At 39.5% G+C, this 15390-nt stretch overlaps 1 protein-coding gene across 1 annotated transcript in view; it reads right to left on the bottom strand.

The window, feature by feature from the left end:
* TMEM132C (transmembrane protein 132C) overlaps nucleotides 1-15390 on the bottom strand; it is a 196168-nt gene that overhangs the window by 124545 nt on the left and 56233 nt on the right. The window contains exon 3 of the mRNA XM_009997683.1: nucleotides 648-1536. Within this exon, the coding sequence (XP_009995985.1) occupies nucleotides 648-1536 (889 nt within the window). The remainder of the gene's footprint in view (nucleotides 1-647; nucleotides 1537-15390) is intronic.

The following is a 15390-nucleotide window of genomic DNA, read 5'->3' as shown; positions in this document are numbered from 1 at the left end:
CTTAAGAAAAAGGAAAAGGAAAGTGGTCTGACCCAGTAAGGCACTTCTTGTGTTCTCAGGTCCTGTATTCACCACTCCTGTCCAAAATAATGGCCCTCATTTCTAACAGTCCCTTACAATCAACAGCAATATCAAACACATTAGGCTTTATTTTAAAGGATGTATGTGTTGGCAAAGACAAATGCTACTTAAATACAAGGAGATAGCTAAACTCCTCCTTAAAGAGCTCTCTTAACAAAATCACTCTGTGTGGGAGAGGCAAAGCACTGCTAGAGCACTTAAAGAAAAGTAGGTAATTGAAGTTTTGCTACATTTAAACTCCATGCCTGTGCAATAAAAACCTGATTTTAAAAGCACTGTAAAGCAGAGAAATTTTCTGGTGCCTTACTGTCTGTCATTGTGTAGAAATGGCCCCAATAAAGCAGTGAAGTGCCACATCTTGTATGTTGCATAATCTGGGCGTGTGAAAAATGGCATGGTTAAGAGACCCTCAGTGATGGAAGCTTCCACAGCTTTCAATGAAGAAAACAATGTATTTCAGTGAACAGGAGCAACTTTCAGTGTGGATTAACGTCAAATTTGTTGAGATTCGCCCCATGTTCCCATTTTTGTGTGTTACATTAGGAACATGCAAAAACATACCATACCTTAGTATGAACTGATCCACTGTGGAATTGTTGGCAATTGTCACATAAACATTCACAACTTCTCCTTGTTTGACAGGCTTAGAAGGCAACCAGACAACAATATTACTATCCAGCCGTAGCTCTGTTAGCTGGGAAGTCTCCTGGCCTCGATGGAGGCTGACAGATCCAATCCTCTGTAAGTGGGACATGGTTTCATCCATGCCATCTTTTCCTGGCCGGATAGCATTTCCTTTCCTTACATCCTCAGCAGTACATTCTCCCTTCTCATCTCCTGGTTGAATGGTATAATAAAGCTCCACAGGGCTCCCTTCAAACTGATCTGGTGGCTTCTTACGGCCTGTGACAACCATGGGGGGGTTAAACCAGCTTGGCAGGAGCTCCAGCTCTGCCACACACAGCCCCAGATCCCCTTTCAGCCTGCAGCTGCCTCTGACTTCCCGCGTCTCTCGGAAGGCGAACACCCGCAAGCAGGGCAGCCGGTCCGTGGTGCTGTAGTCATCCCAGTCCCTGCCCACGATGTAGAAAAGGACCTGGACTTTGGGCTTGCTCAGGTAAATTTTGTTGCTCATTATGTAGGCCTGAAGTTTCCAGTTATAAGTAAACTTGTTGGCAGATCCAAAAAAGTTGGAAGTTAACATTAGGTCCTGGGGTACAACTTGTTCAACAGAAAAAGGTCCATAGCTGGCATTTAACACAGGTGGTCTCCTGGCTTTATATGGGAAGAATGATTCCACCCTGGACTGCAAACTGGAATTTCTCATGAAGTCCTGGTTGGCTTCTTTGAGAAAGAAAGATGTCTCAGCACTGAAGATCCGATAGCTCACAGGTAGGTATGTTGGTAATGAAGAGAATTTCTGGTTATTGTCCAAGACCATCCGACACTCCGTCACTAAAAAAGAAAAGGTGATGAGTTAGATCAAACGTGGTTATAGGTTCAAAGGGACATTTTAGAGGGGCTATCTGGAAAGTTAGGGACAAGTATTATTTAATGCAAAAAGAATTTTAAGTGTAGCTACATATTTAGATATAGCTGATCCCTTTCTGTGCATTATTTTAACAAAAGAAAAAAATGCATGTTTTAATGCTACCTTGCATTTAGCATTGACAAAAATAAGGTGATGTACAAAGGGTCTTCCACAGCATGATCAATTATTTGTACTTCCAATCTTTCTGTTCAGTTACAGCATGTATAAGGTATTTAGTACATCAATACAGCCCCTCAAGGACTCCTGATCACTGCCCCTGCAGGAACATTGCCCAGGAGAACCAAGATAGCTTCTCTTCTACAGCCAGAGACAAACTTTTACTAATTAAACTGGTAGTTAAAATTGTCCATTTTACTTTAGAATCTCAACCATGTGCATCAGCAACTACAGGCCATTATTTAAGGGGTTTGTTCTGTATTCTTCATCTCTACCCAAAAAACCTTCATGTCCTCATATAATTAATTACCTTAGTTTCCAGAGAACATTTTGCAACAAAGTTATTTATCAGCAAGTCTATTTAAACAATATGCCAAGGTTTTTCTGAATTTCATATCACAAGTTATTATTTTAAAGAACCATTGAGCATAAGATGACTTTGTCTACTTGAAAAACAAGTAGACTGCGTGTTGGGGAGGAGAAGCCCATCCTATGAGTGCTTTCACATGCTCTGGAACAGATTTCTCCACTTTAAACCTTTTTCTGCCCAACCACTGAAACACAGCTCCAGAGGCTCATATTAAAGGAAGGTGTCATTTAAACTTTTATCCATATGACAGTATCAGTCGTGGGAGCAATACTTCACTGCCAGTTCAGCATCTAGGACGGGCACAACTGTATCAGTAAAATGGAACCAGGTCTCTGTGACAGGTGTGCTACAAGCAAACACATATACAAACAAAACTTATACCATGAAGTTGAACTTCCTCAGACAGTTTACCTAAAGGGTGTAAATATCCTGAGAAAACACTAGATGCTACATCCAGGAGTCCTGATCCTTGAAGAAAAAATAGTTGTTATGAAACTCCCATTCCATAAGGGCTTTCACAGGCAGAAATGGAAATCAAGAATGCAGGCAAGGGTGCAAAAGGAAATGAGGAAACACCATTTCTGTATGAAAACTAACTCTGACTACAGCAGACCTGACTCCTGAGTAGGCAGTAAGTGCTTTACACTTCTGCATTATCAAGAATTACAATTTGTCCAGAGATGAAGTCCAGCATGGAAAAGATTAAAAACCCTCAAGCAAAGCTAGTATTAGCCAAGAACAAAAGTTAAGGCTTACAACTAATTACTCCTCCTTTGTAACAGCCTAGTGACTTTTTAATCCTTCTTCTGGCATCATGTGCTTCTGCAGCACTTCATCTGAACCCAAACAGGCATCTGTTAAGCACATCACTGGCTCCAGTGTGACAGCCCAGCTCAAATTCCTATGATCTAGCAAGTTCATTTTTGGAGCTGGATGTGAAATAATGAATTCTGATCCATATTATTACTACTTGGATTCCAGTGTAAGAGGAATTTTTGTTGGGGGAATTTCATCTGGAGCTGGAGCCCTTAGTGCTGGATTCACTGCAACAGTCACAAAAGCTTAACATTTTTAGGCCATTTTTTTGTGAAGTTGGTTTGAAACAACTTTCTTTTGGACAGAGAATTAAGGGCTTAAATTGTGGGCGGGAGATCACTGGCCAATGGCCACGTATCTTCACCAAGTGATGTTGATGAGCCACCGAGCCCTCAAGGAAATCATCTGCCTGTCCCTTCAGCCAGAAGACTCCTAGCCAGAGAGAGACAGTGAGAAGGAGAAGACATGAAAAGGAGGAGTAATGTGAGAAGCTTTCTCTGCACCTTGTATTGCCCTCATAAAAGCACATTTATAATTCCTCCTTCCAGGAAACAAACCTTATGAAAAGAAATAGACAAATTTCTATCCCTCTGTATTCTCCTCTTACCCTAGAATATCAAGCACAGCTGAGGCTTCCACCAAGAGTTCTGTAACTTTTAAAGCAGGATCTTCTCTTTCCTTTTTCTAACAGCTGTATCCAGTGCCTTGTTTCTCCATTCCTAAACACAGCTAAAACTGAATGCTGTGCCTCACTGATTATTTTTTTGTTTGTTTGCCCAAATTCCATGCCACTATAATTCCAAGAATAAACCCCTAATATTTACAGTACCAGCACCACATAAAATTCTACAAACCCTATAAATATTATCCCCTCTCCTTACTTGGACTCCCATTCCCATGCTGCCCCTGCACCCAAGGAACATCACTGTACTATATGCACAGAACACAAACCATTCTCTCACAGAAGTCCCCATCCTTGAATGTGACTCCATCTTCCCCTACAAACCCGGCCTGCTCTTGCACAGTAAATCACATATTCCAGCTCAGGAAACATAGAGTAAGGAAAGGATAGAAGTAGAAAAAAAATGCACTTGGATCAGCACAGAGGTTTCCTTCACCACAAAACAACAACAAGTATGTTTTCTGGTTCATTTTCCCTTAATCTTTTTACACCAGCACCACATTTAGTGGCTTCAGAGTATGCAAAGCCTTTGTAGCAAGTATTTTTCTTTGAACTAGAGCTCAGCAAATACATATTTAGACCTCAGAATGACCTTACCTGTAATTTCATGTTCCCTTTTCTTAACATTTAGAAAAAGGATTTTTACTGTTAGAAAGACTGAGTGGAACTTAAAACCAAACAAGCTCAAATTCAGAATATGGAACATATTTTTAACTGTGAGCTTGATTACCCAGTATAACAAACAGACCAATAGCTTGTCTGTCTTCATACCAATGTTGGATTCTTTTCTGAAACTTACTTGTTTCCCAGGATGAGTTACTGTTTAAGTACAAGGATAACTGGAGCCTCATACTCCTTTCTGGCTTAAAATCTGTAGTTCTACGACCATTCAACAAAATGAATTGGAAAAGCTACAGATAGGATAATTGCAGAAGCCATGTTTTCTATTTCTCATGCTTGCCCATCAGATATGCTTTCTTACCCAGTGAGAGAAGACTGACTCATTGCACATAGGCAACGTCAAGTGTCAAATCCTTATGGTGAATGCTTGAGAAAAAATTGTGAAGTTAAACTGTGGAAACACATCTGCCCAAGAAATCCATCTAGCAAAAATACGAAGCAAATTGCAGTCTCTTCTCAAATATTCTATGAGCTCCCAATGAGGACAATTTCATCACAGAAATGATTGCTAATGAAATTATTTTCAGTTCTTTCTAGAATCCACATTTCATTAAACTAAGACCTGAAGTCCAAGGATAAGTTTATAATTGCAGTGTTTTATTGATTAACCTGGGATGGTACATTCCTATTTATATACATAAAAGACTACACACCCTTGGTAACCAACCAGACTTTTTAAGCCCAGATACAGATGGAATCTTATTTAGCCTAGATCAGAATTCAATTAAACCACATCACAAAGACTGTCAGAAGACCTTAAAAGCAGTTATTTTGAACAAATTTCCTATTTTATTTCAGGGAGATAGATTAAGTTATTGCATTCAGTAGCTCGTTAAATGAAAACTGCAATAATATTCTCTTTAACAGGCTTCTCTCACATGCTGAGAGCATATCCTTAATAAAATTATCCTTTATATATTACTAGAGCCACAATCTTTGCTAGATCTCAGACATTTGTGGATTTAGTACAAAAGTAAACAGTTCCCCATTCTTCTCCAGCAGAGGCAGAACAGGTACATCAGAAACTTCAGCACCTCTTTACAACACAAAAAACAAAAGCGACAGTTACTGAAACTAAATGATGGGAATTCAAAGTGGATTAAAAAATATTTCATACAGTGTGATTAGATGATAGAGCTCATTGCCATGGAAGAAAGCACAGAGACTTAAACTAATAATTTGCATGTTTGGAAAGCTATGCAGACCATCTAGATTAATGTCATTAACTATATGCAAAACTCATTGTGTCTCAGTATTTATCTGTTAGAAACCAGGATTAGACTTCTGCATTATAAATCATTACTGAACATCTGTCAGGTTGTTCCATTTTCCTCAGGATTACTGACACAGACATGTATAAAACAGCAAATAGCTGTTTTGTGCTGTACAGCCTTTTTACAAACAGAAAAAGATGCTTTAAAGTCCAATTCAGAAACACAAGGAAATCTTTCAGAAGACCACACATCAGAAATACATTTCCAATGCTTTAATGATAGTCTGCAAGCTTCAATTTTTGATGATCACAGTTCTATATATCTCATGCTTTGACTGAAGAAATTCCAAAATATCCTTTTAAAGCAAATCTTCTCTATCACCCTCAATTAATATAACTGAGATGTGCTAGCCAAAGACTGTCTGACATTCAGGATTGACATCTATAAACTGTTTTCTCAGACTGGTTGATGACCTTAAAAGTCTGTAAAACAACCGGGTATATGCAAAGGTCAGTGAAGGTTTCAGAAATCACTCCGACTCCCCATGCTGACATTACCAACTGCCTGCACTGCTGAGGCCATCTGACATATTTAAGTTAGTTTACTGTTTAGAATCAAAGAGAAATGTCCGGAACTTGAACTTCCACTAATGAAAGCTTTTGTTAAAGAGATAAGGCTTGGAAAACTTCTATAGAGACACCATTCAGGTTCCCAGGCTTTCTTTAACTTGCCAGAAGCTGCAAATGTCAGTGTCCTGTGAGCAACATAAAATAGGTAAGATGTCATATGATGGCCTTTTGTTCCAACACTGCCTCATTGTGGTAAACTCCACGGATTCTGCATTCACTCATTGTGTCAGCACTAAAAGAAAAAAAAAAAAAAATAACAAGCTGATTTTATCTGATAGCTGTAGAGAAGAGAAGGATTTAGGACACCAGAGTTTATTTCCAGCTCCATTTGAACCATATGGTACCCACAGAAAACCTCTGCAACTCAATTTCTCTAGCAATGAAATGAGAGAAGGTATCACTCAATTTGATTGACTTGTGATTAAAAAACACAATTAGCTCATCAGAAGAAGACTAGGTAAAACATTTTTTAATTTAATTTATTTTTTTCTTTAAAGCAGGCAAAAAATAATCCAGTGGAAATCACAAAGTGAGGAATAAGTAAGCAATAGGGTGAGGATTTTCTAATTGAACCAGTAACTGTTTAGAGATCTGGACTGCTTATCTCCCATTGAAGACACCCTGATGAAAAGGTCTAATTTTCATAGGTGTGCAAATGTGTAAAAGACAGGCCTCCACAGAGGATGTTCTCAAATTTAGCCCTACAAGAGGGCTCACAAAAATCCTCATAAAACTTTAAACCTTGGCCAGAAGGCCAAAATTATCAGGGAGAGGAATATCACTGATGTTTTTTATTATTATTACTGAAGTATTATGAAAATGACAACATGTAAGTTACAGACATGAAGCAAATAGTTCTGGCCTTGGCAACATATCAGTTACTTGTCCTGTCTCTCTTCAGTTTTTAATAGCACTGTGCTTTCCTCTGCTCTTTCAGTCTTTGTTAGATGCTGATAGGCACTGACTCCTCTGTTTAGACATCAAATTGCTTTACACAAGCTCCTTGTTTAAAAAGAGATTAGGGTCCTAGAGCCTGAATGATGCAATTTGTTCAGCACTCTCCACTGCCACAAAAATCAACAAGAAGGGAGAGTACAAAGCTCAGCAAGCTGGAGTAGAGAGGACACAGGACCCAACCCGTAAGTCACAATGCTTTTCCTTTGCCACACACTAAGAAAGAGGTATTTTTTCCAGTAAGTAGGCATATTTTTGATGCTAATTAAAAATCAAGCCAACCAGCTACATCAACAACACATTGTATTACATTAATGCCAAAAGGTCCACACTGAGTCTGTCTCCATTCTGCTCTGCATTACATAGTGTCAGGGGTACTACCCAGAGGTATAACCTGGCAGGGAATAATTCCAAGGCTGAAAATGAAAAATATTTCTTACCATCAGCTCTGAGCCAGGCTTTCCCTAAGGTTAACAAAATACTTTTAGGATATATCTAGACATGCTCTTAACTGGCACCTCATGTTTCAGGGCCTGTATTCTCAGAGTCTGGACTCAGCCATGAAATAAAGCCCTTTTCAGTCCTATCATCCCACCTCAGCAGTTAAATACACAACAGATGGAAGAACATTTCCCATGATCTAAGTAAGGAACTGAGGCAGTGTAACTAATTTGAGTTTTCAAGAAGTTTCTATCAAAGCTAAGCACAGAAGTCAGACATTTTTTACTAATTTCATGTCGCTATCTGCAAATCCAATCTTTCTATTTCCAAAACTCCTTTGTAAATAGACTGATAACAAATATGCCAGAAGCTGCATGATTTTTTGCAGTTGGACAATGTAAACTTTTTGCTGCAAACAGCCAATAATCCCACACAAGGCAATGGCAACACTGCAGCAACAGGAATTCCTGACCTCTGGAAAGAGTTGCAGATTTGAGCATCACACCTGAGAAAGAAATGTGGTGACCTAAAACATCCCAGAACATCCCACCATCCTGGCTACAGTCCAGCTAAACATCTCCATTTCAAAAACGCAGTGAGGATTTATGATGAGTTTAATTGAGAAATGAGGCTAAGGGGGTGAGGGACAACCTCGCCCATTTGGGAAATTAACTTCGTGTCACCTTTAACCTTCAAGTAATTATTTGTCACAGAGGACAAAGCAACTCATCATACCAGAACACCAGCAAGACAGAAACCAAGTAGAAATTTATCTGGTTAAATACCTTCTTCCCCAGGGATTAAAGGGGATGGTTAGAGCACTGGTGTTATTGTGGTCATAGAACCTTTAAGGGCTGGTTTTAGGTGTATCTCCTAAAAGGTGTACTAACTGCTGCTGCTAATGAAGCAAAGGACCATGGATACTGGGGTGACAGCTGCTCCCCAAACCCTAAACTGTTGTTTCTCTCAAGTGTCCTGTCCTGACTGAAAAGTTTTCTGGCAGCATCCCAGCTCTCCACAGTAGTCACTGGGTGGTCAGTTTGGTGAATATTAGTACCAAAAGGCAGAAGCAGGAGGGAAGAAACTCCTTAAACCCCAGTCCCCACATCAGTTGAACTTCAGCCACTCTATTATCTGTTCTCTCCAGTTTACCTGCTACAGAAGTGAGTGGGTGGAGCGATGACAGGAAGAAAAAAGCACTTCAGTGGCTGTGGTGTTGTGGTGTTGTGGTGTTGTTTCCCATACCCATACTGGGTATGGGAAAGTCAGAACTACAAGAGAAAGAATGATACCCAGAAGAAGCAATCCTCCAGAGGGACCTAAGCAGACATGATAGAATGCTAAATCATTGTGAGGAAATGCAAAAAAAATTATGTAAACAATTTTTAATGCTATTTTTATTGTTCAAGATAGAATGATTTAGAAGCCCCCTTCTAAAGTTTCTTATTCGCTCTAATTACCTTGCTATAATCTGCCTAGAAAGCCTCAAACCAAAACACACTTGAGATACAGATGGTGTTTGGGGAGAACATATCTCACACCTGGGAGAAGACATCCAGCGATTCATTTTGAAATTACAGAAGCCAATACAGAAGCCAATGAGATCAAGTTCTCCTTTCCAAGGCAAAGTTTGTGCCAGAGGAATAAATTCAGAAGTCAAAAACCAAGGCATGCCTCAGATGAAGATACCTTACAAGAACCTGCCTGCAGCATACAAGGGTCTGTGAGTCTTCAAGGAGGGATGATGGAGGACATGAATGAAAGAGGCAAAGTTGGCCTGCACAGCCCTGAAGGAACAAAAGAGAAAGTCTGTCTTTTCTGGGGCTGGCAGAAAACCTTACTGTTGCTTTTAAAGTGTCCTTAAAGTCATTGGCAAAGACAAATTACAATGTTGGATGCAAGATTGTTATGCTGAGTGTGACAACATTTTACAGTGCAAATTATTTATACTGTCTTTCTAAGAGGTTGAATGTGTCATGCTCCTAAAGTGCTGTTGCTCAAGAATCAGTGACACCTCCCTGCAAATCAATGAAATAGAGCCTTGCTATGCATTTTGCAAGTACTGTTTTTGTCCTTTCTTAATGTAACTTCCAAATCTTCCTCCTCCTTCATATCCCTGCCACAAATCCTGAATTCACACAGCTAAAAACCACAGAGTGCATCCTACAACTTTTTCCAGCAGGTGCAGTCCTTAAAGATTTTTAATTATTTTCTTTCTTTGAAATTCATCCTCATTCAGCCTGGCTCCTAAGGGAGATTAATGAGCACTCACTGAATATGTTTACATAAGATCTTCTCCGGATTTATGCTATTAAACCTTAAGGGTGTTTTAATCAGCCCTCTAAAGGATAGAGAAGCTGGCTAGAGATGTCTCAATACAGTGAAGGTTCTCCACTCACTACTGGCAGCGCTAACACACTGTTGACTTGGCAGCAGGGAACCATGTCGGCTCTGGTGACAAAGACTAGGACAGAGGACAGGGTTACAGCTGAATAAAAGCCACTGACTTCATCACAAGTGTTCGGGGCTCCATTGCCTGTGAGATGCTGTAAGACCAAGGCACACTGAAAGCCCAAGAGGCTGCAAGACTCCAGCTTTGAGCACAGCTTTCCCTCCCCTTGCAGCTGGCCCCTGAGCCACCACACACGGCTGTCCCTGCTGTCAGCAGTGGGGACTCTCAGTGCTCATGCAGGGAGGGAGGCCTGCAACACTCACATGGTAACACACAAACAAGCCCCTTGCCTGCCTCTGCCTACCCATGTGTTTTCTCACATTGATCTATACTGGACCCCAACTGCTTGTTCCCAGGCAGTGCTTCTCAGAAGAGTCTCTCTGCCATGGGAATTCCATTACCACTAAGAGATAAGTGGTTCACAGGTACAGCTGAACCTACAAATTCCTAATGGACTCCACAACCACAAGCTTGGCCTGTCCAACTGATGCAAGCTTCTTTGGAGGTAGAAAAATCCTTTCATTAGTTCCTATTTACATAAATTGTATTGTTCTTTATGTAACTACAGTGCATGTCTTCATGGTGAAATACAAACTTGTGTGTACAAGCACATGTGCAACGCATTTGTGCACAGACATAAATACATGTAATTTATATATGATAAGCTGTAAATCCAACTCTTGACGTTACTTTCAGTCTGACTGATCATGTGATGCCTGAGCAAGGAAAAAGCTATATACCTTCTTGTGGTAACTCTACCGAAGCCAGATGTCTTATATCAGAAAGGACTGGTCCAGCAGAGCTACTGGACCAAGACAATAGGATTCCAGCAATGATTAAAGATTCCTGTGGCTTCTGGGCACACAGGAACAAAGGAAAACCCTTCTGTTGCAAGAGGGGTTAGATTGAATTCACTGCTGCCTCCATATTTGCAGTTTTGTCTCCTTCATTAGTTAACAAAACAATAGTCTCAGATTAATTAAAAGCAAAAGGAAAGTATTACTACACTGACCAGTCCACAACACAAATCCTGCAGTTCCTTCTGACTCCATGCTTCCCCAGGTACAGCTAGCCAGCTGAAGCACAGGGCTACAGGAACCATTATGTCATTCAAGAACCAAAATTTTAATGGGAATAATTTTTCTTTCAATAAAGAAATACACAGCCAATGCCACCCTGAAGTCCCAGAGTACTGTATTAACGCTCTTGTCAGCTCTAGGGCTTTTGGACTTCTACATTTTTTTTCTTTCTTTTATAAGTCTATTTAAACCTGTCTGCATTTCCATTTGCTAAAGCTGTTTAGCCACATACAAACTCCATTCCAGCCAGCTATAATAAACATCACATGCTGTAATCCAAGCCGGCAGTCGTGCTAGTTTCCTGGAGATCCTCATTCAAACAAAAAGAAAGGAAGAGAACAAGAGTAGTTTTAGAGATGCTCTAAAAGCTGAGCCACTCAGTATGAAAACTAATGCATGGTACTTGCAAGCCTGCAAGTGGGGTAGGAGGGAAGCCTGTTTACAGCAGACTCTTCTGAGCTAACAGTTTTTGTGATATTTTACTTCAGAGGCAGTGGTATGTGTTTGATTTAAAAGACAGATATAAGAACCTTATACCCTTGATAGATACAGAGCAGACTAAGTAAAACTCCTACCCTGTGGGCTGCATAGTAAAAAGCAGAACAAGTCTCTTGGTATAAATTTTAAGAGAGGGTCTACAATATGTAGAAATCTTCAAAGGCCAGTCAGGTTTCCAGTCCAACAACCTTGCCAAGTGTTCCTTTAATCCTTTATTTACCAGTAAATCTGTTGCTCTGTTCAGCAAGTTTTTACTGGTATTGGGTTTCAGCTTGAAACCCAAAAGCTGCAAGCATATGCTGTGTAGCCCTAATGAGAAACTCAATCTATTAATGGGCAGACCTTCTCCACAGGACCAGGTCTTGGCAACATGAGTCAGTTCCTGAACTTTCACCTCCCACTTGGCAGCGTACCAGACTAACTCCACATCTCTCAGCTGGCTTACATTATCAGCTCATTATTAACATACATCAGGGCCAGATCTCTTTTACATGCACCCAGCAAACAGGAAACTACACAAGGGGAGGGCTCCTCATTTCTTTTCTGACTCTGGAGCTCATAAAAATGACTAATTAGAACCAGCTACAGTGGACACACTGCAGATCTGCTCACATGTACTCTGCCTGTGCACCCTAGTCCTGACTTGCGATAAACACATGAACTGTTGTGGTAATCCATAGCTGTCTGCAACAATCAGGCATCCCCTTCCTCCGCCACAGTATCTTAGTTATCACGAAGAGCTTGTGTGAGGGAGAAAGGTGCTATTCTCCTTACTTTACAGTGAAGAAACCATTATGTAGACAGAACAAATAACTTGTCCAACATCAACATCACACAATGTTTACAGAAAAGCAAGCTGGGATCTTCAAATCAGGTCCTTTGCACAGACTCCTGCCTGCAATAACAAGAACTGTGGGAACTCTGCTGTCAATTTCAAAAGAGAATGGTGCGTATTTTAGATTTACACACTTGCATGGATTCAGAGACCTAGTTCAGATTTCCACTTCAGTGGCCTGCAAACCGCTAGCAATGTACACAGCACACTTTGGGAAAGTGTTGCAGGGAGTCTCTCAAGAAGACAGTTGTCTCTCATCTAGCATGGAAGATGATTCCCTTGCACAGTAAACACTACCCTTTAATGCTCTTACTTGTTATGAGTTGCCCTACTTTTTTTTTTCTACTTACATGATTAATATTCTTGTTTTCTAGCTACCTTCTCTTATCAGTCATCCTTGTGGCTCAGAAGATTTGGCAAATCTAAAAAGAACATTGCTCCTCCAGATGCCTGGTTCAAATCCAATCCAGCCAGGCAGTCACTAAAAGTTGTATCAACCTGATAACTGTTTCCATATCATCTGAGCACAGACACCAGAACACAATCAGTGCCCACAGTAGAAAATATAAATGGAGACACACTCAGGGAGCAAGAAAAGTAAAAATCTCCTCAGGTCAGAAGGAGGTCAGTATATTAGTAACATGGATTAAGCTAATGCTGTTACACAGCATCCTGTACCCAGTCACCTTAAACATCTATATGCATGGAGCTCACACCTGTTTTGAAACAGACTTGGAAGAAAGCTAGTTTAATACAAATCAATATAAAATCTGGCAAAATCTAACAGCCTATACAAGCCTCTAATTTTCTTTGGCTGCTCAAAAGGTAGCAATTTATATTCCTTTTTAAAATTAGCTGTGGTTACTATTATTTTTCAGAGCTGATCTCATTTCATAACTTCCCTCCCATTCAGGCTGGATTTATGCACAGATGCTCAGAGCCAAAAATCTGGTTTTAATCCACAGCAGAACAGGTAAAGAGCAAATATATTCCACACAGGTTCTTGTCTTGCTGCTTCAACCTCCCATAGCACGGCAGTAGGCATGATGAACTTAATAGCTGCCAAATGACCTGCTGTTCCAAGATACTTGGTCAGCTCTGTTCCTCTGAAAGCTTTCATGCTCATAATGAGAGGAGAACTAATACAAAATATTTTTAGAGAACCAAGATCTTTCAAATGCAAAGAGCTGGAAATATTTTTTAGCTGTTCAAAATGCATCAGCTTTTCCCAAACTATAGTTCAGAAATCTGCAGTAATCAAAATCTAAGGGACTCTTTGTGGAACCAAAGGTGATCAGAAATACTGAATGCTTCGTATCAACTGGTCAAGAATAAACCATGCAGCTCTTCACTGTAATTGCACTAAGTTGGTAAACTCTTAGTTCAGACCAAAGTTTTGTTATCCACAATAATTGTAAGGTAATACCATGCTAGAGGTACTGTATCTACAATTCTCTTAGAGCTGCTGAATCACCTTAGGCCACTCATTTCTAGGCAGAGGTAACAAATAAAATAAATAATAGAGTTCTTCTGCAAAAGAAATGCCTGAGGCCTTAACTACTGCTCAAAAAATGGTTTGGGGCCTTTGAAAGGGTGATTATGTAATGGAAAGTGGTATTATTAAAATTGTAAAACCATAAGATATTAAGGTGCATCAATACATTATGGTCAATTAACACAAAGATAAAAATGTATATATAAATATCTTTTCATAAAACAAATTTCATATTGTTCCACATCAGTGATCCCAACATTATTACAGGAGCTAGGAGATACTAACATCTGTTAGGTATTTGTGAAATATTTTTTACCAATCTCATTTAAAAAAAACCTGAGAAGTTTCCTTTTCAGTAACATGTTTTTTAGTAGGTAAAGAAGGTTTGACTCCTGCTAAGAATAAGGGTATGGTACTAATCCAGTTAAGCTGATAAACTTACTCTAACTTTCTTGCTGTTTGGGACTGACCTGAGAAAATCTAAGGAAGATAAATCAAATCTTCTCCAATACATAAAGCTACATCTCTTTCTCAGGAAAAAAAAATAATCTAGATTCCAGCAGCATTTCCCCAAGACCGTTATGCAAATGAAACTAACATGCCCCCATGGTGAGCACCTACACCTAGGAATGGGACCAGATCTTTATTTTGTCTTAGATACCTGCACAGATCACCTGATTTCAGATTTGGTAAACTCCCTCAAGTCTAAGCATAATTAGTCCCATTAAGAAACAAATCATAGTCTGGTGCCTACATATGGATTTAGCAATTTTACTTTAGGTTACCCAGTTAGAAAAACACTGGCTCTTTTCCTTCCCTAAATGCTTTCAAATTAATGAAAAAAATCCAGATAGCAATGGCTGAACAAAGATTGCTACTTGATAGAATTTGCATGTAAATCTGCAGAGATTCAATTTTAAATAGAAGTAAACTTAAGGAAAATGTTTACTGCTCAGCATTTCAAAACCCCACATTAACCTTATCCTACGTTTAAAGGTTTTAGATACTACTTTTCATTAGTGTTTATGGTGTTCTCAGTTTAAAAGCTATAAACATTGTATTTTGCTGAATAAGCTACCAAATAGCATTATTGAAACTATCTGCCCTAACACCAAAGCCAAATACAGCAAATGACATGCTAACCATAAACTGTGAATTGGTACATCTAGATTTTATTCTTAATCTCTAGATTATTCACTAAAATACTAGATACTGATTGTTTTCCATCTCATTTAAGTAATAACTATTTGCAGTCAGGATTAGATTATTCATACAAATCAGGATGAGATTTTTACCATGACTGACATGTAGCAAATAAACTTCCTGCTAACAGTGAGTTAAAATACACCCTGGTTTTCAGCATGCTGCAGGAAAGAGACCAGAGGCATACACAGCACTAGTACTTCTTCAGTCCTTCAGAACAGCTTTACCAATTGAAAAAATGCATTATCAGCA

Source organism: Chaetura pelagica, unplaced genomic scaffold (genome assembly GCF_000747805.2).
Source record: "Chaetura pelagica isolate M959 unplaced genomic scaffold, ChaPel_1.0 scaffold45, whole genome shotgun sequence".
Taxonomy (NCBI): Eukaryota; Metazoa; Chordata; class Aves; order Apodiformes; family Apodidae; genus Chaetura; species Chaetura pelagica.
This window is presented reverse-complemented; position numbering and strand designations above follow the sequence as displayed.